General features: G+C 46.9%; 1 protein-coding gene across 3 annotated transcripts; it reads left to right on the top strand.

Moving 5' to 3' along the window:
- The first annotated feature begins 885 nt into the window (after positions 1-885).
- Prdm8 (PR/SET domain 8) lies at positions 886-20778 on the top strand. Of its 3 annotated transcripts, none has more exons than XM_047565714.1 (7): positions 886-1190; positions 10774-10901; positions 12962-13211; positions 14260-14397; positions 16684-16904; positions 17849-18080; positions 18449-20778. In XM_047565714.1, exons 5-7 carry the CDS (start codon positions 16686-16688, stop codon positions 20059-20061), a joined length of 2064 nt encoding a protein of 687 aa, XP_047421670.1. In that variant the 5' UTR covers positions 886-1190; positions 10774-10901; positions 12962-13211; positions 14260-14397; positions 16684-16685; the 3' UTR covers positions 20062-20778. The 3 variants fall into 3 exon arrangements, with proteins under 3 accessions (XP_047421670.1, XP_047421671.1, XP_047421672.1); XM_047565716.1 differs by having other exon boundaries at positions 888-1190; positions 18452-20778; XM_047565715.1 differs by lacking the exon at positions 10774-10901.
- The last annotated feature ends 3324 nt before the right edge of the window (positions 20779-24102 follow it).

The following is a 24102-nucleotide window of genomic DNA, read 5'->3' as shown; positions in this document are numbered from 1 at the left end:
ATTCATTCATTCATTCACTCTTTCATTCACTCATTTATTGTACTCAGACCACCCGCCATTGTCCATACGTCCAACCAACTCCCTTTACACTGAACCAAAGCCCAGGAGGGCGTCTCCCTCAGAGGTAACGTAGAAACTGGAGAGCCTGAGTTCCCAAAATATCTCCCCTAGCCTCCTCCACATTCATCACCTCTTTTCTCCCTTCCTCTTTGCTCCCCGCCCCCATCCAGACTCAAGAAAGGGCAATGGTTTAAAAGGTTAAAGAAATAAAAGCACTGAAAGGACCTGAAATTGAAGGAGGGGAAGAGAGATACCACACTTCCCACCTCCCCCGACCCATTATTCTCTTCTTCCACGCTAAACGTGCTTCCCACACTCCATTCCCTTTGGCAGCCTCCCTTGTTCCTTCCTCTTCCACAATCCACCAGAAACTAAAGAGCATTTATCCCCAAGAGTGATATTCTGCCAGTGCCTGTCCCACGTCCTGGCTGAAGTAGTTGTCTTAGGTTGGAAGCGTCCAAAAATCCATGCCGTTTGGAAAGGAATGTTTCCTGGAGTGGGATGGACAAGGTGGGAGGAAAGGGAAATGAGAAAACCGCTTCTGGCCGACAAGGCATGAGTGCGCCTGTAGAGTGTTTCGGTTCTCCTCTCCCAGCGAGATTGCCACCCCCAGAATGAGATTAGCGAGGGACTCGGGGGAGGATGCCAAGCTTGTGCCGGGCACTTTCTCCAAACCTGCGGGTTGGGGCTGCCCGGGAATCTGGGGCCCTTGCGAAGGGCAGGCCTCTGCTCCTCCTCCACAGGGGTCATACCCCTCACACGCGCCCTCCCACGCCACGCACGCAAGCACTCAGGCCGACAGGCGCCGCTCCCACGCGCACACCCCTGCCCCTCGCACGCGGGGGCCCAGTCGCCAGGCCCCTTCCCTGGCACTCCCACCCCCGCCCGATGCCGAGGCTCCAGATGGCGGCTTCTTGCGCTCGGCTCGCGGGCCCCCAGACACCGCCCGGCAGCAGCCGGCGGTCGCTCCCTCCCTCCCAGCTGCTGCGGCAGAGAACCGGACCGCTTTGCAAGGCAGGCGGGCTCCTCCGCAGGCTCCCATTGGGGCGAGAGTGTGGCCGCGGGTGGAGCGGGGCTGCGGAGGGACCCGCAGGAGCTTCGCTCCTGGTAACGGAGCCCTGCGGCCGCAGGTAAGGAAGCCACAGGGAACTGCTCAGGGAAGAGACAGGGGAGCCTGATACTCCGGACTACCCCCACCTACCCGCACTGTCTCCCTTGACCTTCCTTTTCCCCACCCCAACCACCAAGCCAGGGTCAGTTGCTGGACCAGAGCACCCACGCGACAGCAGGGAGCGGCTTCGCGGACGCCAGAAGGGGGCGCCCAGCACCCCAGAACCCCGGGTGGAGGCGGCCACTGCCTGGGCGTCCCGCCCAGCCCAGCAGAAGGCTGCTTCGACCGGAAAGGTGCCCCCTTCTGCCCGAGAGCAGTAATGCCTTCCGCCAGCCGCGATTCCCTACTTGCCCATTTTTCTCCTCTCATCTCACTGCTCGCACTCTCACCCTCGCATGCGCTTGCTCTTTTTTTCAGAGTATCCCCCCAAACCCTGCCTGGTTTCCTTTCTTTTCTCCGCCCCCCTCTTTGCATGTTGTATTTCCCCCTTGTTCTTGGGTTCCTACACTGGCTCTGGGAGGTTTTGTCTGCCACTAAAAGGTGGTGTGGAGGTGATGTGTTTCAGGCTTAGGATCTGGCTCCTCTCCACAGGTGCTTCCCTGGGTCGCCCCCGAAAGCTCCTGAGGGCGGCAGCTACTGGCGGTTGAGGTCCTTCTCTTCTGAGGTCGGGGGACAGCAACAGTTTGCTGTGTGGGTGAGCGATATGTTGGGGTGCGGCGCTTCCCTGAAATGCGGATCTACAGTCCCTCTTATTGGACGAAGGCTTGAAGTTCAGTAGCTTGGTACTCAGCCCTTTCCTTCCACCGAAAAGTCAGGACGCACAAGGATATTCCTTTAAACACACCCCAAAAGACCTAAGGTCAGCGACCCCTGATAGTCCTTAGTTTTTCCCCGAAACAGCTATTCTCGAGTGGGGAAGGTAAAGAAAGGGACACTAAAAGGTTCCTCGTATCTCCGCGCCTATCTGACGTCCCCTCTAATCCGCCAGTGTGCTGTCGCGTGCCCACCATGCCCTCAGACAGGCCCCTGCCACGCGGCCATCGGGCTTTAGACCCCGCGAGCACGTTCCTTAAGCTCCCAGAATAAATCCCCTCGGAAACATTAATCACAACGACCAGAGGATGCAAAATGTGTGCCCGTGCCGTGTCTGCCTTTTAATCCCGAACGTAATTCTGGAAAGCAGCATCAGACAAGGGCTCTATTAATCCCTCTCAGAAGTCAATGCGATCACTGACCTACTAGACTTGTTTTCCTGCAATTTCACGAAGAGTTAGCCTCGGTTAGGGAAATGTGACAGGACAGGAGGAAACAGTGAGAGGAGACTCCGGTGCATTCACTTAAGAATGGAGTAGGGCGCTCCTCCTGTGGCGGGACTCCCTAGCAGGAGTCCAGAAAGTCGATGGGGGCGCCGGCGGCACGGCGGAGGTGGGAAGGTTGGAAGCTGAGTGAGGTTGAGACCAGAGTTGGAAAGGCATTTTCTCCCTTCCGAAGGCTTGGGATCCAAGAGACCCCATTTGGTGACTGTCCCCATACGATGATGCGAGGGCAGGAGGGAAGGCTCACCCGCAACACCGATGAATCAGTTTGCCCCCCTGGGACCTGTTCCTCGCACTTGAGATTTCACTATCATGTCGTTCAATTAATCATATTTCGCTTTTCCCATTTTATTCAAAACCGTCTTCCAGTTCCCTCATAATCGTAATTTGCGCCATTGCCTTTTATCTTTGATTAATTAAGAAGCTGAAAATGATAATGGAGGGTCGGGCCAATAAATTAGCTTTAGGAACAGACGGACTGACGCCCTGAGCTGCCGCGTGGGTGGGCACTGCCCTACCCGGCTGAGGTGAGGATGGGGGTGGGGTCCCCGCCCGCCGCAGCACAGGGAGGGGTGAAGGATGGAGCGCGCAATGCGAACCAAGTGGAGATACCCGCACTGAAGCACACCCCGCAAGCGCAAGCAAAGACCTCTCTACTCACCAAGTGGAAAGGTTGTGGGAATGCTTAGCTTTTCCGTTTGAGTCTAGAAATGGGGAGAAAGAATTGGGGCGGGTTGGGGGTACTCTTGTTTCTTCCAAAATGTCTCGCTATACTAGTGGGTGATTATGTTTAAAGTATGGGCCTTTACGAGGATTTGGGTCCTCCCCCTCCCGCCCCCAGATCTAGTAAGTTAGATTTACTTTTACTTCTTTTCCCCCTCCTCTCTCCACATGCCTACTGGTTTGAAGGAGGGAGGAAGGAAAGGAGGAAAATCGAGAGTGTGTGTTTGAGAGATGCTAAGATCACACCAGTGGCCAAAGAGGAAAGCCCTAGCGGCGGGGCGGTTCAGGGTTCCTCTTTTCTCTCTCCATGAAATCGATCACGCCTCCAGACGGCTGAAGGAGAGCACTTTGCCACTCTTCACAGCTTCGCTCCAGCCTCTTTAGCTTTCAATTGAAAACCAATTAAAGGTTTCTATAAATCTGTTAGAGCCCCTTTTATCTGGGGACCCCTGATGCATGCGATATTGCCCTTTAGATGCCTCTTCCGTGTTTTGTTTTACAATTGTTGTATCAATATAATGCGGCCTTTCTTCTCCTGTCTCTATAGATACAGATACACAAGGAAAACCAAAGCTATTCAGGCTCCTCATTTGTCCAGCAGCCTAACAGTGGTGCCCTTTCTGTGCGGCTGCTTTCCCTGCTTCGGGAGCAGCAGTTATGGTAGAAGCAGATGGCTACTGATTGGGGGAGCTTTGTGGCTCTAATGCTGAATACTTTATGGAAAAGGACTTTATCATGCTTCGTTGGGCAGAGGAACAAGGGGATGAGATTTATGGCCAGGAAAAATAAATCTTTTTCCAAGTTGTGACTCCTTCTCACCAGTGTCTCCTTTGCCCTGGGGGTCAAACGCTGAGGAATTGGTTTTTATTTTATTTTATTCTCCTTTCTGCTAACAGCACTTTTTAGTCAGGGTCTGAGGGTAGAGCAGACTAAAAGCCAGAAGTTTATAGAACACCCTTGGTTGTTGTTGCATCAGCTTTTCTGCCCTCAGGAAAAGAGCAGAAGGGTATGGTCTTGAATGCTCTTTGGGGCCGTATTTTCCTGGATGTCTTGTTAGTTGCTGGGTAAAACATGATCATCCATTATCCTATTATCAGTAAAGGGGAAAGGGGGATGTTAAGTGCTCCCATGTAAAAAGTTAGAGGAGGATACTGATACTGAAGGAGAGGGGAAATGTTGGGGCATATGGTGATGCAGGCATGCGTCCCACTCTGAAAGGTCGGACCACTGAGATGATTAAGGGATGCTTGAGAATCTAAAATTCTGAATTCCAATTTGAATTTTCAACTTTTGGAGGATATCCCTCTGTTGGAGGCCTAATTTCCCCTAAGATATGTCCATATCTTTTCTCTTCCCCTCACCTGAGTTTCAAGAATTCCAATTTGAATTTTCAACTTTTGGAGGATATCCCTCTGTTGGAGGCCTAATTTCCCCTAAGGTATGTCCATATCTTTTCTCTTCCCCTCTCCTGAGTTTCACGTCTCTTGTGTGAAGTGGGCTCTGTCTCCTGCTGAGATGTTCTCTTTCCCACACACCCCTTCTCCTGCCCTCAGAACCTGTCCCCTTGAGGTCTTCCTCTCCCAGAAACCATAATGTCACAGAAGGGTTCCTAACAGAGAGACCTACATGCCTACTGGCAGCCTGGCAGCAAGAGGTGGCAGCCAATCCCAACCCTGGGTCTCCTTTCCCACTCCAGACTCCTGTCTCCTTGATTTTTGAAATGCCACTTTCAATCGAGAAACATTTGCTGAGCACCTTCCTATTCCAAGCTCCTTTCCCCTGCCTTTCCAGTTCTTTTACCTTGTCCCTAAAAACTGAAGAGCAAAAGCCAGGATGACAGCTTCTAGAAATGTCGCCTAACTTTCTGCTACAAAGAGCTTCCTCCCAACTCTCCAAACACCACCACCCCACATTCCAACATGCATCTTTGTATGTTGTTTCTCTCTAAAGAGAAAATGGGTAACAGGAGAGCTAAGCTTAAAAAATAAAAGGCAGGCATTCAGCTGCTTTGAGTGACTAACTTTGGGCTCTTCTCCTGTGCTAGGCCAAATGCTGTGCCAGCCTTTTGGTACTTAATTTTTCTAATGACCCTTTGACTTAAGTATTACTGTCATCACAAAGCCCTCTGCTTCACAGGAAAAGCAGCCCAGAGATGCTAACCTAAACAAGTGACCCAACTAGCACCTGAATCAAGGATTACTCTTGCAATATTCATACCTGCTCTATGAGATAAATGTTTTTACTAAGGACTTTACAAACGAAGAAACCAAAGTGCGGAGGGTTTAAGTGATTAACTCAAAGACACACAGCTAATAGACCGCAGGCCCAGAGTTCAAATATTAAATGTTCAGGATCCCAAATTTCGAGTTCTACTACTACTACTTCTTGGATCCTTTAGAAGGAGAAGGTACTGGGAACCCACAACAGATGGTTTGTGACCATGTCGCGGGACAGGGCGGAAGATTTCACAGAGCCTAAGACTGTGGGCGTGGAGCTAAAGTAACTAGTCTGTTCTGGGCTGCGCCTGCGCGAAAGAGACGTGGGATTGGAAGAGGCGGCTTTGCCAATGCTATCCGACCGGCTGGAGTCTGGGTCCGCCAGTTCCCCGCAGTGTTGGGAGGGGTGCTGGGAGGGGTGGGGGTGGAGCCTGAGGGCGACCCAGCAGAAAAGTAGCCCTACTCCCCGTTCCTGTACGGACCATGTGACTGGTGCTCTAGGCCCTACTGCAGGGTCCCACAGCAGTCTCCGGGTGTAGGGGAGGACCGGGACTGCCCACCCTGACAATAGTCCCGCTCCCTTGTGAGCTCCTATTCAGAATCGCGGCTCTTCGCAGGCCCTGGTTTTTGGCCACTGTGTTCACATGTTTCTCATTCCACAGAGTCGCCTTGCATCAGGCCTTGCCATCCTGAGTTTCCAACATCGTAAGTTAGGCGCCTCAACTAGACCTAAAGAAAGGACTCTCAAATGGGCATTGGGGGTGTGCTGGGGAGAGAAGTCGTATCTCTATATACCTGGGCAGTTCTTCAGAGCAAACTGGTTGCTCTTTCTTTAAGCCAGTGGTTGGGGGACACGCAAGAAAACGGCTAACTGCTCATGGATGGAATTTTGGGGTCTTTGAGAGGTAGCAGTGATCCTGAACAGATTCCATCTGCCTACTTTATCCACCAGTACCTCCATCCGACCTCCTAGCAACAGGGAGAATTCCTCAACCTTCTCTCGGTGAAGCTTTAAAAAGCGGATGCACAATAAGCTTCCCGAATTTTCTAGTGAGGAAGTGAAGTCAGCGTTCCATACAAAATGCCACACTAAAATGTATATTTATTAGACCCTAGGCATTGTTCTATGTGCTTCTAAGTTGCAACTCAGCCCTCACAGTAACTTTATGAAATGATTTCCTTTATTGCCTCAGTCCACATGAGAAGCATACACCAGTTAAACTTCCTGTTAGGGGGTCCCAAGTTGAATCCAGGTAGTTCAGTTCCCTTGGTGGAGTTGTGGGGTTTCCTGAGCCTGAGTTGTTGGTCTGTCTTCTTGGGTCAGTACCCTAGACTTCTAAGGAGAACGTTCGTTAACAAAGGTATTGAGGCCTCCCCGGGATGTACAAGACTGAAATGAAAGTAGCCCTAGCTCTTGGAAGTAATCCCTTACCATCTGCTCAGCAACTGGCTTTCCAAAACGCTCTCGCCCCGGTTGCCTCACTGAGTCCTCACTGCAATGCTGGAGGCAGAGCTTGCCAGCCTTAGTTCAACTGGAGGGAAACCAAGGCTAAGCTAGGTCACCCGCAGCCTAGTTAATTAGAGTCGGGACCAGGGACTAATGCTCTGCTAGAGGAACGTGGGCGACCAACCGCAAGAGGTCGTGGGCAGGGCCAGGTATAGGATGGTATTGGGGTGAAAGGAATTGCTGTTCTCGCAGACCCCGCCCTTTGGACGTCTTTCCTCTAGGAAAGTGGTCGCCTAGCAGGAGGCGAGTGTTGGCACTAATTCCGAGGAGGAGATGGGTTAGAGAACATGGGAAACGTGGTTGGCCCTTGGGGACTGGAGTTCCTGCTTTGCATCTGGAATGGACTGAGCACACCGCGTGGCCTCCACCTGCCTGGAGTTCACGGTTTACCCACTCTGTTTCTGTCGCTGACGCGGTCTAGTCCAGCCGGGTGGCATCCCCAGTCAGTGCTCTGCATTCTTTGGTGAATCAATGCAAATGTAGTGGAAACGGTGAGTGCCCTTTATGGTATTGCCAGATGCTTTCTTTGTCTCTCTCAGAGAGACCTATTTACCTACCTTGAAGCCCCGCATTTGGCCATGCATTCTTAGTTCTGTCACTGTGAGTTCTACTGAGACATGGGCACCATGGAATCCAGATATCAGGAATTGTTCAGTCTAGCAGGCATTTCTTGCCTTGCTGCCCAAACTTTGGGCTCATTTCAGCTGTTAGGGGTCTTGGAGATAGAGCAGTTAATTCAGTTCCCCAGACAAGAAATGAAATCTGCTACATTGTGAGGGCAGTGACTTTCTCCAGGATATTGTCACAAGTTCAGGGGAAAACCCGCCCCCCGCCCTGCCTGGAAACACTAACTTCCTAGGGTCTCAGTAAACTCTAGAATATAAATAATGCTTGAGAGGCATCTGATCGTGTACACAGAAGGTGTCATACAGTAAAATTATACTCAATATATTCTTTATACTGTATCCACTTACCTTTCCAGGACCCATTGCTCAACCATATGATTTCATACAAACTAGTTTCTTACATGAAAACAGGAGCACTGTTTTGAACATGCAATCTAGAAAAATTACAGGCCTAAAACTTCTTTTTCCTTAGGGTTACCTTTGGCAACATTCACCCCTAGATGTCTTAAACATATACGTGCTCATGTGAACACACATGACTATATCTTCTCAAGTACAATGCTGTTTGAACTTAAATTGAGTTCTGGGCCTAGAAAATCTCAATATCCAGATGACCATATTCAGTGTGTTTATTCTTAGGAATTTATGAAGGATTTATTTGACAATTCTGGATATTATTCCTTTTAAGGTATAGGTTTTTCTTAAAACATTAGAGAGATTGTGAATGGTATCTTAGTTATGTATTTTGTTGCCAGAGAAACATCAGTGTGGGAAGCAGCTTTTCACTCAAGTTCAGGAGAACAAATATAAGTTTTGATACTTCCTACCAAATAGTTTCTCTACTTCATAATGTACATCCAGTTTCATTTACAGCCCTTATGATGTTAGTATTGTTAGTGACAAGTTGATCTTTGAATTGGTTTAGAAGACTGCTTCACCAAGTAATTGCAATGAAAAAAGTCTTGCACTGGTAGTTGTAAGTGCTTTTGAAAGATCTGATGAGAGCAGTAGGCCTCCTATACAATGTTTAGGGAGACATTCTCCACTGATGCTAAATAATGAAATAACTTCAATTCATGTGAATTGAAATTATGAAAGATGGTCTTCATTCAAATAGATCACTCTGGAATTTAAACAGGGGAGCAATTTGGGTGTTTGGATATATCCAAGGCTCTCACTAAACAAAGTTAATTATTATAGCTGTGGTTACTAGTTCATATTACTTCACATCTCCTCAGGTCTCAGGGAAGTATACCATGTGTACATACAAGTCAGAAAGGCCTGGGCATGTGTGTCTTTTGCCTAGACCCCCTTCCCCAGGAGAGCAAAGCTTTCTGCTTGCTCATCGCCAGCAACCTGATTTCTCATGGTCTAAGTCCACAACTTAGAAGGTCAGTGGGAATATAATGCTAGGGAATGAGTCTGCCCAGGAAGTACACACCACCTGTCAATCAGTACCTCTCTCATTAACTCAGGAATTACACCAAACCTAAACTGGAGAAGAAAAGGGATGAAACTCAAGTGCTGAATCTTGGAATAATGTCCTTTCTTCCTGGTTAAGTGAGGAAATTTAATGTACACCCTCTCATTTGGTGACATTCCCAAGGCCTATGGTCAGTCTTCTCAAAATCTCATTTGACACTTCTAGATACCCCGAGGGCCCCATTTTGTCTGGAAAGCCTGGAACAGAAGGTGAGGAGGCTTGGTGTGACTGACTGATTGACTGTGACTTGACTCTGTTTCCTTCCCTCAATCCTATTCTGAGATCTGCTCAATGTCTATGGTGTCTAAGTCTGGGAAGGGCTTTTGAATGTGTTGGAAGAAAACTAGCTGTTCCTTGCTATATGTCTAGACATTTATCTGGAGGAGGGGCATAAAAGCTAGGAGAGTCCAGCAGATCAGGATATTGGATTTGGTTCAGAAATCACACATAGGTGAGCATGAGGCATTGATTTCAGATCTGTAAATCACTTGTTAGCTATGCTGGAATTCATACACAGAAGCCACTGAGCCAGTTGACTACAAGTCACATCCAGGAGAAGATAAACAAGAGAGGGCAACACAAAACTTTCAAAGACTAACGAACTCTCAGCTGAACTCCAGCAGAAGTGTAAATGGAGTTTAGCATCCCTCAGAGAGAAAGATTTTAAACTTGAGAGAGGGAAATTTTAATCATGATGATAATACTAATGGTGGTAGTATCAGTAGCAGCATTAAAAACAGTAGTGTTTATTGAAAAGCCGACAAAAATGAATCAGGAGTAATGATCTCTACAGAGATCAGAGGCTTGAAGACCCTCCTCACAGGCTAAGAATTATCCACTCCTGAGTCTCTGGCTTTCTCAAAACCAGCCTGGGAAACATCCACTCATTTATCACCCAGTGAACCAACCCTAATACTTGGTGTAAAGAACAGACTCAAACTGAGCTTGACATGTATACTTAAAAAACACAGAGTGCCCCCCCTTATTCCCTATAAACCATTATCCATTTCAGCAGATCTGCCTCTTCTTGACTCATCAAGATATAATAAATAAATAGTCAGATTAAGATTAACCTCCCACTCTCCCTTTTTAAACCCCCAAATATTCTCCTGAAAAAAGACAAAATGATAGGAAATGAGATAACAACCCTTTGAACAACATTTTTGGCACAGATTGACAGTTTTTCCCTGGTCACAAACCCATCATTTGTTCCTTCTCCATGTATAAGTCAAGTTTATCTCCGTGTATCAGTCAAGTTTATCCCTTAGAAAGTTTCTTATTCTGAATTTCGGGGTTAGGTAATGCAATACTGCTCCCTAAAGCTCCATTCTCTGCCTCTACAACTCTGATAGCCCCTTGCACAGACCTCTCTGTGGGAAATTAATAAACTTAGGGAAGAGCTGCCACCGTCTGCTTCATCTGCTTCATTGGCATCCTCTTGTCTTCAAGCACAATTTTCTTTTCACTATGAATTGCCACACTTTTGACAAGCAAACATTGGCCGGTGTATTGCTTTGGAAATAGGATTAGGAAGACCTGGAATAGGAAAACAATGTGTTTCTTATAGGATAATAATCTTCAAAGTGAGTTATTTGCAGGATTATTTTTACTTGTTTCCTATTACAGAATTTAAGATATTTTCTGGACCCTGGAAGGAAGAGGGCATTCTTATTCTAATATTCACTGATTCTCAGATTTCCTTTCTCACCCATTCTCCACCCTCTCACTTAGGCCATAAAAGACACCACTCTGGAATCATTCATCAACTTCTCTCCAGCCTTCTCTTCCCAACAACACTGCAGTTGTGTACACATGTATTTTTACCATGACTACAAGAAGTCTTGCTAAAGCGGAGCAAGGTGAGCATACTCACTCTTCATTGTCATTCTCCTAACCACCTAATTGGAAATAAAATCCCAGGGAAAAGAGTTCCAAATATATTCATAAACCCATCATTCCGTGTCAATTACATAAAACTATTGACCGAGGTCTATTTTTATAGTACTGTCTGAGACCGAATAAATGCTTCAACCCTTCATTTAGAATCAGTGAATTCCAGTAAGTGATTTCAAAGTAGTTTATGCACCATTCTAACCTGTGACTTTCTAAAGAAATAAAAATAATTTGTGATGTGTTTATCTCCCATTAATGATTTCATTTAGACCATTTATATTACCAGGTAAAATGTGTACTACATAAAATACTGGAAAACTCTCCAAGTAGGAATTTCTTACCCATATTTGCTTTCTATTGCTGTTGCTAAGTTAGTCATTTGATCCATAAAACAAAGAGTTGGTTGGATCCATAGAATGCAAGTATTTTTTAAAAATAGATCTTTACCTAAAAGCAGGAGGCAGAATCTAATTCAGGCAAAAAAGTGAAACTGAGATTAAACATCTGAAGACCAGATTCTCAATAAACCTCTCCTTTCTCTGAAATGTAGAATTGTAGTTGTTTTCTAGCTTGAGATTTAAAAGGTCAATTTTACCCAAACACATTTTATGTACCAGAAATATTCTTTGTATTATACAAACTGGAGACAAGGTTTCAGTATGTAAAAGAGACATAGTATAAGTAGAAAGGAGATATTCTCTATACTTAAGAAAAAAGGCCAGACGCAAGAAAAATGTCTTCCATTTAGAGCTTGTTTTCTAAATGCCCATCTTCTGGAGTGGATGCCTTTATATTTACAGTGTGTGATAGGATTACAAAAGTGGCTTACATGGACAGATGACTTTTTCTGAAAAAGACAAACTGTATGTTTTCTAAAGAATAGCCAAAACAGCACAAAGAAGTGTTCTATTGCACAGATTAATGGAATTAAATTCCTGAACACCAACCTCACACCACCACAGCACACACCAGTGCCTATATCCCGCTGTAATTTCTGCAAGACTACACCTCTTTTTTGGTTACTTTTCTCTTAACTTGCTGTTCTTTTTCTCCTTTCCTTTTTCTTCCTTATTCTCTCATTTCACTTAAGAATCTGGCCACTATTCTTCAAACTGAGTGTTTTTTCCCAAACATTTGAGGCAATCTTTTCAACATTTCTAACTCTCCCACCCACCCTTTAAAGAAGTGATTGAGATGGGGTGAGGGGGCAGCTTTCATATGTGTGTGAGGGGAGTTGAATCTGAGACTTGATGGAGCAGCCAGTCATAAGACAATTGACAGTTAAATACAATTGCAGATTTTCATATGCAGACATAAGAGCCTTCATTGTACTGAGCCTCTGTCATTAGGAGTCACTCAGCCAAACTACTTAAAGCTGCATATATTTGCAAAGAGAAATGACACCTTAGATGAAAGAAAACTGCAGTTCCAGAAGCTTTCTTCAAAAAATCAGTAACTAACCTGAAGTGAAGGGAGTATTCTGCCCTTTCTCCCAATATATGGAGATTTTGTAGCCCTTTCCTTCTTGGTCCCGCCTTAGTCTAGGCAGAGGCCCTGTCTGATCAGAAGGAATGCAAACTTGTGTGGGGTGTTGACCAGGTAAGATAAACTGGGAGAGAGACCCGATGGAAGTGAACTCATTAGGAAATTCCCTTCACTTCACTTCTGCTCTTTAAAGTCCTTCCTTCTCCTGCCTCCTTAGAGGGCAGGCACCTGCAATGAAAGATATTCAGTGCCTTGCTGGCCTCTGGATTATAGGGAGAGCTTTCCAAGCTGTGAAAGGATCTAACTAACACAGTAAGGGGCTCTTTGCCAGCCCCTATTATACTCACCTTATTTCAAACCCTGGGGTGGAAGTCTGACCGAGATTGTCTCGTCTTTAAATCGTGGGTCTGCCTCTTGCCCTTTAGCCGGCTACACAATCCGATTTATCCTAAAGCTGACAGATTGCCCACTTCATTGTAGTGATAGTGTGGGTGGGAATTGAGGGATCAGCTATACCACCCAAAGGTCTTTCTTTCCTTAGGAGTAGAGAGGAACAGAGAAAAAGAGCCCTGAAGGCCCCTGCGAAATTGTCAACTTTCCTCCTTACCGAAGGAGTCAACTTTCAGGCTGTTAAAGACCTCAAGTCATTAGCATCAGCTGCTGCACTAAAGGGCAAGCCAGCGCCTCTAAGTAGCTTAGCGCACAAACGAGGCTCCGGAGACGGCCTGGGCAACTCCATCCACTCCTCCATCAACGACTGGACGTGAAAACGCTCTTTGAAGTCCATCTCGGTAATAATTTTTACTTTAAATCATCCCCACCCCCACGTCTTACAGTACTGGCCGCCCCCATTATGGGACCCCTCGGGGACTACTCAGAACCCATAACGCAGAGAGTGTAAACGCAGGACCATCTTGTCCAGTAACTTGGACTCTTCCCATGAACGCCCTCCCGCCCCCGCCCAGGTACCAGTGTACTGGGACCTGAAGACCGGTATAAGTACCCTTCGGAGGTCTAGCGGCATCGCCACTTTATCCCCTTACCGGTCTCCTGGGCCACGGGAAGGTTAAGCCAAGTTCTTTCCAAAGTGCATCCTTTCTGAATTTTGCACGGGAGGGATTCGTAGTGTGAGCACTTGTAAAGAGAGCTCCCGCCCCCACCCCCAGTTTATCATCCCCCAGGCAACTAGCTTCGCAAATCAGCGACAGCTCAATGGCCCGCAAATCCCTCGTGGATAATCCCACACCCGTCTCTGGTCCACAAAACTCAAACTCTGGAGATACACGCGTGGGGTTCTCGCGCATGCTACACGTCCAGCTCTCTGTCCTAGGTCCTTCAAGCGCCTAACAAAACGGAAAAAGCCCGTCTCCAGTCTTTGGGTACCTTTCTTTCCGATCCTGAAATTGATTTCCCCCTCCTAGCAGTCCCAGAGGGCCCAAGCTTTAGGTAGAGTCGGACGGGCCCGCTCTTGGAGAGGCGTTGCCAAGGGAAGGTGCTCTGGATTCACGAGGAACGGGCCAGACTCGGGAGAAGGCTTCCAGGAGGCCGGGGAGAAGGCTTCCAGGCAGGCGGCGCCTGAGGGAGCGCCCAGCCCAGCAAAGAGTTAAAGGGAGGGGACGTGGGCTGTCACGCGTCATTGGGCAGATTATGTGCAGCAAACAAAAAGTGTGTGTCTGCGTGCCAGTCAGTCACTGCATCGGGTCCATCTGTACAACTCTCTCCGTCTCTCTCTCTCTCTCTCTCTCTCTCTCTCTCTCTCTCTCTCTCTCTCTCTCTCTCTCTCTCTTCTTACCCTCCCCTCATCTTTCTCTCTCCTCTCTCCATCTCTCCTCTCTTTAGGCAGAGCCTACCAGACAACACCACCAACACCTCTTGACATGGAAATACACTGATACAATAGGCAAAAAGAAACATTCGATTGCATCTTCCCGGTCCAGGTGGCCTTCTTCGGGCGATTAGATCCTGACCTTATTCCTGGTAAGTCTATTTGCATTGATGTGGGAGGGGGATGGGAGAAGGCAGGTTTGGTGAGAAGAGTGGAAATTTTTGTCCCCCGTCTCCTGGTTTTCCAGAAGAGCGGGGAAAATGATTGTTAAGGGGATCTCTACTGCCAATAAGATTATACAAAGGGAGGAGTGGGTGGGGAGCACTTTGCCGGAGAAGCAAGGGACTGGGGAGCGCGCGGCAGCCAGACAATGCCTGCCTAGAAGGGAGGGCGAGCGACCAGCAGCCGCGACCAGCTTTCAGCTAGTCCTGCGGGCTCTAGGGAGAATCCCCCTGGCGGATGAGAACCCTGGGCCTAGAGCAGGACGTTGAGCTGTGAAAGGTTGGGTCGCAAAGGCGACTGCGCGCGGGTAGCGAGCCCAGGTTCTTGCCCACGGATTATTGTGACCGGCTTGAGGCTCGTGGCGGCTGCCGCGGCGAAGCTGACGGCTATTAGCGCGGCGTAGCGAGGACCTTTTCACCGTATTGTTAGGTAGAACTGCATTTTAATGACTGCGTCCCTGCTGTTGCCCGAAGTGGCGGGCGACCTCCTGGCACAATGAGACGCTTGTGTGAAAGAGACTTTTAAAAAGAAGACAAAAATTAGAACATAAAACGGTGAACTGGAGGGAATTAAGAAAGGGAAAATAGGATTCGCTTGAAAAGATAAATCCTTTTTTATAAAAAAAAATGTATTTTAATTCTCAATTAGACATCCGGAAGGCTACTTCGTGTGGGCTTAAAATGTATAGGGATAGACTGTGTAGCAAAATAAAATTTCTACTTTTTGGGTATTTTCTTTATTTCTGCTGTCTGGCAGATTTAGTCCAACACTTGCCATTTGGGGCACACAAGAGAATGAATGGGAAAAGGCTGACCAAAGTTTTAGACTCCGTTAGCTGAAAATGAAGACAAGGAAAAGATACTACTTTTCCATCCATTTGAAAAACTAATTGGTTAATAGACATTAACATTAAGATAAAAATAGACATTGCTAATATTATTCCCTAATGTACAGCTTTGCGGGAAAAGAAAGAGTTCTACTCTTTCCCGCTAATTAAATTATATGAAACATAAACAAATCACTGCCAAAGGTGGGGAAAACCCACCTTTAGATAAGGGGAAAATCAACTTGGAGAAATATTTTGATTAATCATACAGAGTAAACAATGCAGATACCTCAGAACTAGTTTTAAATTTTTAAATATCTGGAGGTTTTTTTTTTTTTTTTTAAGTGATAAGCCTTGTAGGGGGTGTCCAGTGACAGAGGAAGGGAAATGTCCCTTTATGACAGCTTAATAGAGAACCTTCCATTGGGGCTTTACTTTCTAAATTGCTGCGGATTAAACAGCTGGAGAGCCCACTGAGGACTATTCAAGCAGGGCTGCCCCCTCTTGCCCAAACAGGGTCGTTATCTGGGGAAAAAAGAATTCACCAGTCATTACACACGGTATTTCAGACTTGCCCCGTACCTCCTCACTTCATGGGCCACAGGCGACTCAATCCACCCTCTTGTATAACAAGGTAACTGGGATTCACCCTCATCCATAAATAAGCATGTCGAGAAAAAAATAATTACCTCTGCTTGCTGCTTTTAATTAAAGCCTCGGAGGGACAGTGTTGGATTATGGTAATGAGCAGACATACGTCCCTTCTTGTAGGCTGCAGAGAAAGGTTAGCTGACACGGAATTAGTGGCCCTGACACTTCACTTGAAATCCATTCGCCATGCTCTGCTGTCTCCGCCTGCTTGCTAATGCTGCTTCCCTCTTTGGAAGAAAAGAAAAAAAAAAAAAAAAATCAGCTTTCAGGCACCCAGTTCAATTCATAGGAAAAGAAGAACTTTTCTTCAAGGGTTAAAAGTTTCTTTCAGTTAGGAAAATCGATATAGGTTGGTAAAAAAATGTTTTTCTTTCCTTACCTTCACCCCATAAGCATACTCCACCTATTGCCAAAGTACTGCACAAATTATCTTGTCTTTCCTAGCTCTTTCTTTCTTTTCTTTCCCTTTTCTTTATCCCAAACATTCAGTGGGTTCCAGTTCTCCTACCATTCTGATTATTGAAAAAGAAAAAAAAAAAAAAAAAAGGAAAGGAAAATACTTCTTAGTTGGCATCTTTTAAATATGCCAGATTAATCTGCTTTATTTTTAACATATGAGCTCTGAAAAAAATCAGGCAAGTACAAGAAAAATCTGTCTTGTAGTCATAGTGCTGTCTGGGTTCACATCAGTAAAAGCAATAATGTAACTCACTTCCTTATCTTGTGTATCTTTCTCCAGTGATGGAGGATTCAGGCATCCAGCGAGGCATCTGGGATGGAGATGCCAAGGCTGTCCAACAATGTCTAACAGATATTTTTACCAGCGTTTACACAACGTGCGACATCCCTGAGAATGCTATATTTGGTCCCTGTGTTCTGAGCCATACTTCCCTGTATGACAGCATAGCTTTCATAGCTCTCAAGTCCACTGACAAAAGAACAGTACCTTATATCTTCCGGGTGAGTCTTCGTTGGTCTGTGTAGGTATATGAGGGTAATGTCCTATTGAAAATGGACTAAGAATCATGCTAATGACAAGCAGAAATAAGCTTTACATGTAGAAAATGCAACAATGTGAGCAATACTAGTTTTTACACCAAAAATTAGAGGAGAAAAATTAAACTCAAATTGTTGTCAACTGCTTTTCTGGAACACATGACAAAATTTGATATGGAATGCTAGAAATGTCTGAATCAGTACCTCAGTTCTAAGTTTTCCTCTTGGTGAAACATGACTTCCTAAACTCTCTAGGAGATTTCACTAGGGCTGAAGCTATTTGCATGCTAAGTACTTTTACAAGTATTGGGTACTTTTGCTCTCCAGCCTAGGAGGCCTCCCTGTCTCTTAAGTATTATTTTCTTTTGATAACATTAGCTAGTGACCAGAGTTTGTATTTAAGTAAAAATGTTAATTGTTTTGACAACACAGCATCATTAAGTCCATATGTTTTAAGTTCCAGCAGGCCTCTCACTTTCTATTCTTTCTTTACAAAGAAAAGTTATTAATTGTTCAAGCCAAAATTAGGAAGATGAGTGTCACAGAATAATTTCTTTTACTTCCCCAAACAAAATGTTCCAGGATTTACTAATGTAAGATAATTTGGAAGTAAATTCTGAAGAGACTAACACTAATTTACATTTTAGAAAGGAATTTCCTTAATTAGTATTCAACCAATATGTGAAAATGATGACTTAAATAATCTGCATGGATTGATGTAAAATTTCAAAGAATGGTTTTCTTGCCTACTGGTTATAACATAGGCATGTATTCCAACTTAGTCAAGTTTTGGAAGCTTGGTCTCAGGTAATTCTTTGGTAGACACAGGAAATGATCCTAGTTCCTCTGGTTCATTCTCTCATTGGGTATCCCTTTCCCCCGCCCTTGTTTTCTATTTTAAACTGTAGGTAGACACCTCAGCGGCAAATGGTTCCTCAGAAGGTCTCATGTGGCTGCGGCTGGTCCAATCAGCCAGAGATAAAGAAGAACAGAACCTTGAAGCCTATATAAAAAATGGACAGCTATTTTACCGCTCTCTCCGCAGGATTGCCAAAGATGAAGAATTACTAGTTTGGTACGGGAAAGAACTGACTGAGTTACTCTTACTCTGCCCCTCTAGATCCCACAACAAAATGAATGGTAGGTTGGTTTGCGACCTGCATGTGGGCCCCTCGCTAGCTGGGGAGAGGTGCTGGGAGCAGCGGGGTCTCACCCCGGCGCGTTGGTGCGCCCTTCTTCCCTTTGCCAATCTTATAGGAAGTTTCAGAGATGTAGTTCGGAATGAAGCTGGGACAGATAGGCAAGGATAAGTAGTGGCACACTTGCTTGATTACTGTACTCTCTCGAATCAGGAGGGAAAGTTAGAAGAGGTCAGATGGTATATTCTTTTCTCGGGCACTCAGACCCTGAGAGATAAAAGTAGATTTGTGAAGGGGATGATGGCAAAGTGGCCTGCGGGAGATGCTGAGTAATCATGTGGTGTGCGTGTGTGGTGTTTGCTCACTAAGCAGGGTCGTCCCCTTACACATGCCTGGAATGCAGCCAACGTTTCCAGTTTGAGTTCCCCTATGTGGCGCATCTGCGTTTCCGCTGCCCCAAGAGACTTCACAGCGCTGATATGAGTCCCCACGATGAACAAAGCGGCGGCGTGGGCACCAAAGACCACGGGGGCGGAGGCGGCGGCAAAGACCAGCAACAGCAGCAACAGGAGACGCCGTTGGGTCCGGGTCCCAAGTTCTGCAAGGCTGGCCCCATCCACCATTACCCGGCCCCCTCTCCGGACAGCAGCAACCCACCGGCCGCCGCCGGCGGCAGCAGCGCAAAGCCTTCCACAGACTTTCACAACCTGGCCCGGGAACTGGAAAACTCCCGGGGAGGCAGCAGCTGCTCCCCGGCCCAAAGTCTCAGCAGCGGCAGCAGCAGTGCGGGCCACCAGGAGGCGGAGCTGAGTCCCGACGGCATCGCCACCGGCGTCTGCAAAGGGAAAAGGAAATTCCCGGAGGAGGCCGCGGAGGGCGGCGGAGGCAGCGGTGCGGGGCTGGTGGGGGGCCGGGCCCGCTTCGCCGAGAGGCCCCTGCCAGCCTCCAAGGAGGATTTGGTCTGCACGCCGCAGCAGTACCGCGCTTCTGGCAGTTACTTCGGCCTGGAAGAAAACGGCCGCCTCTTCGCGCCACCCAGCCCAGAGACCGGCGAGGCGAAGCGCAGCGCCTTCGTGGAGGTGAAGAAGGCGGGCCGTGGGGCCGGCCTGCAGGAGGAGGCGACTGTGGATGGCGGGAGCACCACTGCCGAGGACCACGACGCAGGTGGCGGCGGCGGCTCTTCCACGCCGGCGGCGGCGTCTCCTGCGGGCGCCGAGAAGCTGCTGGCCCCGCGGCCCGGGGGCCCGTTGCCCAGCCGGCTGGAGGGCGGTAGTCCTGCGCGGGGCAGCGCCTTCACTTCGGTGCCACAGCTGGGCGGCTCCGGAGGCAACGGCGCAGGGGGCGGCGCGGGGTCAGCAGGTTCAGGTGGTGCGGGAGGTGGCCAGGGCGCCGCGTCTGACGAACGCAAAAGCGCCTTCTCGCAGCCGGCGCGCTCCTTCTCACAGCTGTCCCCGCTGGTATTGGGCCAGAAGTTGGGCGCGCTCGACCCTTGCCATCCCGGCGACGGTGTGGGTCCCACTAGACTCTACCCGGCCGCCGCTGACCCTCTGGCGGTGAAGCTCCAGGGGGCCGCGGACCTGAACGGAGGTTGCGGGGCCCTGCCGAGTAGCGGTGGCAGCCTGCCCAAGCAGAGCCCCTTCCTCTACGCCACAGCCTTCTGGCCCAAGAGTTCGGCGGCGGCCGCAGCTGCGGCTGCAGCAGCCGCTGGGCCCCTGCAGTTGCAGCTGCCCTCGGCTCTCACGCTGCTGCCGCCCTCCTTCACCTCGCTGTGTCTGCCCGCGCAGAACTGGTGCGCCAAGTGCAACGCCTCTTTCCGCATGACCTCCGACCTGGTGTACCACATGAGGTCGCACCACAAAAAGGAGTATGCGATGGAGCCCTTGGTGAAGCGGCGGCGGGAGGAGAAACTCAAGTGCCCCATTTGCAATGAGTCCTTCAGGGAGCGCCACCACCTCTCTAGGCACATGACCTCGCATAATTGATACGGAAAGGACCCCGGCTTTCCCCGCGCGCGCAGGCACAGTCAAGCCACCTGCAGGAGTACACGCTGAGGACATCCACCACTTCCTTGTGCCCCAAAACACTGCACCGACATACAGGGGCACACGCACACGTGCCCCAACCCCAGGAGCCTTCTCATTTCAATGTTTACCCAACACACACACACACACACACACAATGGTGGATTTTTGATGGAGGGAGTTTTCTTTTGAATGCACGCATTTTCACTTTCCCAAAAACAAAAGTACATTTTTAAAAATGTCATATATTGCAACATATTGATGCATTTGTCATACGTTTCTACTTAAATTATTAAGCACTTACGGTTTAGATGTAATAATTATATGTAAGGGCAAAATTTATTTTAGATATAAATAATGGAGGAGGGTGAGATGCTTTCTGCATTTCCTGATGACAGCTTGTGTTCTTACAAAAATAAACAAAACACATAAAAAGGGGGTCACCATTCAATTTTAGTTTCCAGGGGGAAGTGCATGTATCATGAAATGATTATGGACTTCAATGAAGAATGTCATCAATTATGTAAATATGTATTTCCTTTTAATACAAAGTGTAATTTTGTGCCAGTGAAATGGAGTCTTGAATAGTTATGTGTTTCTTTTATCCCTGAAAAGATTTATTAAACTTTATAGTTTATCCGGGTATGTTGGATGCTTTGACAATAAATGACTATTTTCTTCAAAGCAATTATTTGGAAAGTTTTTAACATTTTTTAGTAGCTAGTGTTAACCTTTTGAATAAATGCCATTTGTTTTCATTGGCTTCTGAAAAGAAGGGAAGAAATAGCACAAGAGAGGGATAATAGCCTTTTCCCATTTGCATTGATTTACTGTAAGTCATTTCTGAACCCCAAAGAAGGTAAGTTTTGATTATCACTTGGGAAAACTTTAGGTGCAAAGTTTTGGGCTTCTTGAGTAAAGACAATTATTTAGACAAAATGCTCCATGCAGCTAACCTGTCACTGGGATGTCTGTGTTCTTTTCACTGCAGGGTAATAAGCATATTCACAAATGCCGGGAGATAATTTTCAGACCTATCTGGGAAAACAGATGAAAGGCCCACTTTAGGTTCTAGTAGTGATTCCTACATGGAAGAGTATGGTATACTCCAAAACTCTTCCATATTCTATCATCCATTAAGAGGTTCTGTAGAGAGTTTTCTAGAAATCGAGGTGAAAATATCCTGGTTTGATGGTAGTCTATGTATTGCAGGACCCAGTTTTCCTTTTAAAGACTTCTCCATCCACACAACTTCTGGAAACAAGCAAGCGAACAGAAAACCTGGTCGTGAAACATTATCATACAGAAGAAATGACAATTCTCCTCCTTTTCTTGTTTTCCCTGTATGAAAAGTTCCTCTGTATTCTTATGCTGACACAATTCTTAGTTAAATAGAACATATATGTGTAAATGGTATATCTAGTAAGTATTAGATACAAAACCAAATGAACAATGATCCCTTAGGTCTAATGGTAGCATGCTCATAATCAATTGCCATCTCCATAGTTATTCACAGACAGTGTACTGGTTTAGCTGTCATAGGTGCCATCTGTTCTATTTTTCCCTCCTTTTTTCACATTCTGCTTACCTTTCCCTATGTCTGAAGAACATTTTTGAAAAGGTCTGAATTGGAAAATTACACAAGGTCTCACTACAGACTCTTCAATAGCTTTTCCTTAAAGTATTTTAAAGTCCTCATTTTCTTAAAGTCATCACAAAATAAGTTATGATTACAGTAAGGAGCAGGTAAAGATGAGGCATGGGGCACAGAGATGTATTTATAGTGTATGACCATCTTGGTGAAAAAAGCAGGTTGTCTTCCTTAGGATCATCCAAATACATTTTTTTGTGCTGTTTCTTTGAGTCCTGTTTTCACTTTTCCTAGGCAAGAGTTTGATGACCTGTTACATTCACCCCCAGCAAGGTGTCATGAGAACAGTCCACAATTCCACTTCTAACTCTTGACTAGTGTGACCCTGCATTTTGGTTGACACATTGTATGATTTCCCCCAGCTTGGTTCTCTCACCTATAAAATGAATGAGGTATGAAATACTATCTTTAAATTACTTCTAGCCTGAAGAATTGCTTTTTCTAATAAGCTAACCAATTGAACCTAAAGGGGGTTTTCTAAAGAAAGACCAAGATTGGTTGTGAAGAAAATTGGATGGCAAGAAGTGAGAAAGATATCTGAAGATGAATGAAAAATGGCCTCGAGAGGGACATAAATCACAATACCCAACAGGCAGACTATATTGTCCACACTATCGGTTCTCTGGAGCAAAAATCCATTAAAAACAAACAAATGTGTGCTGTTCTGGGGCCTAACTTCCAAAAAAGCTTGAAAGCCCTTTTCTTTTCCTTCTGGTTCTCCTGGAATCTCCTTTTTGCTAAGGCACTTTCATTATCTGCTGGGGATTCAGATAGGAATGAACTGAGTTCTGGACAAAGGTAGGCAAATATTGTTTTTTGTAAAGGAGTTCCTTATGGTCTGGAATTGTGTTTTCTGAATGATGCATGCAGATACTCATGAGCTGCCCCTGTGTTTTCTTTTGTGTGGCCATTAACTTAATCATACAATCAGAAAGGAAGCAGATCTTTGGCTAAGCTATTGCCCAGGAGATTCAGGTAGGTGTGTTTCTGGCAGATACTTTAGGACTGTGTAGGTATGCTGCTCAATCTACCCACAAGACCATTTTGGCGGGAAGTAGTAGGGGAAGGTTGCCCGAAGCTAGTTTTGCCTTTAGCCAAGACAAACTCAGAAATGCTTCAATGCTGTATTTTCAAGCTTTCAGATGTATAGTAATCCTCCCCTGTATTTCGACCTTCTCAAAAGGAAAGTTTCTCGTATTTTATGATCCCTCCTATCTTGCGAGCTAGCTGGGGTCACTAGCTGCGCTGTGAAGGTAAATGTCTGCACACAGCTGCTGGGGAAGCAAGGTCACAGGGTTATGTAGGAATCAAGACAAGCTAATCCCAAAAGTCCACGCCAGGTGGCCCGAGCATCGAGTGCCAAAGCTGCAGGTCCTAAAGCCAACCAGTTGCTTCACCCTCATTTATTGTGTCCCAATCAGTGGAAGAATGCCTGGAATTGACCCGGCGCTTAGAATCTGGGAACTCCAGGTGTGCAGTCAAGCGGATTCCGAGTCCCTCTCCTCATTTGTCTCTGCTTCTCCAAGGCGTTTGTGGGTAGACGCATCAGTATTTTCCAGGATGTGTTTGCAGGGTCAGCTTATGCCCACAGGCCTGCGGAAAATCTGAGGGTTTAGGGAAGGACGCACAGACATTTCTGCACGAGTTCTCTGGCACTGAAGAGCCGAGACAAACCCCTTTCTCCCTGGGAAAGTTCTCAAGATCCCGGTAACGCATTCCTAGACACCGTGGTCCTACAATGCCCAGAGCCTAGCGGTTGCTGCCGCAGCCCACGGGGGCTAGTTGGAGGTATACTTGTGTGGACCAGGGCCAACGCGAAGGGGCAGAAAATCTTTTCCGAGTTCTGAGTTGTTTCACAGCTCCGGCCCTCCGAACCACGTGGTCTGTTCCCTATTAAATTTCCTTCCGCAGTGTTTTTCATTGGGTGCCCTGCCGGGTGAAGTGACCTCTAAGGGGAAAATCCTGAACACCCAGGACCAGAAACACCCAGAAAAGGGGCTGGGAAGTGCCATCTCCCCTTATTCCCTCCCCCCATTCTTAGGACTGGAGTCCCTGAGCAGCCTCACTTCGGGAGTCTACGCTTCTCTTCTGTCTTTTAAGTCTCAATTCGCCCTACGAACTCCCAACCCCATGCCCTGCCAGTTTACATATGCCGTGCTGCAGGCTCAGATTGGAGGCGACTTGGGCCCTGCGACCCCAGCCTAGATGCTGCCCCCACGTCCCGCACTGCCTACGCACTGAGTTCCAGCTAGCCTCCACCAAGAGGTTTCAGGTCTTCTCTTTCTTCTTGCGTTCTTCATAAGTTCATGTTCTAGAACCAGCAGGACTTGTTCATTAGTAGCTCCACTTTT

The sequence above is a fragment of the Sciurus carolinensis genome, chromosome 10, assembly GCF_902686445.1.
Source record: "Sciurus carolinensis chromosome 10, mSciCar1.2, whole genome shotgun sequence".
Taxonomy (NCBI): domain Eukaryota; kingdom Metazoa; phylum Chordata; class Mammalia; order Rodentia; family Sciuridae; genus Sciurus; species Sciurus carolinensis.
The sequence above is the reverse complement of the archived record's forward strand: the minus strand, read 5'-3'. Positions and strand labels throughout refer to the sequence as shown.

Coding starts and splice junctions, on each gene's coding strand:
- Prdm8 (XM_047565715.1), top strand. CDS start 16,686: ATGGAGGATTCAGGCATCCAGCGAGGCATCTGGGATGGAGATGCCAAG. Junction 16,905..17,848: donor CAGTACCTTATATCTTCCGG/GTGAGTCTTCGT, acceptor TTTAAACTGTAG/GTAGACACCTCAGCGGCAAA. Junction 18,081..18,448: donor ATCCCACAACAAAATGAATG/GTAGGTTGGTTT, acceptor TTGCTCACTAAG/CAGGGTCGTCCCCTTACACA.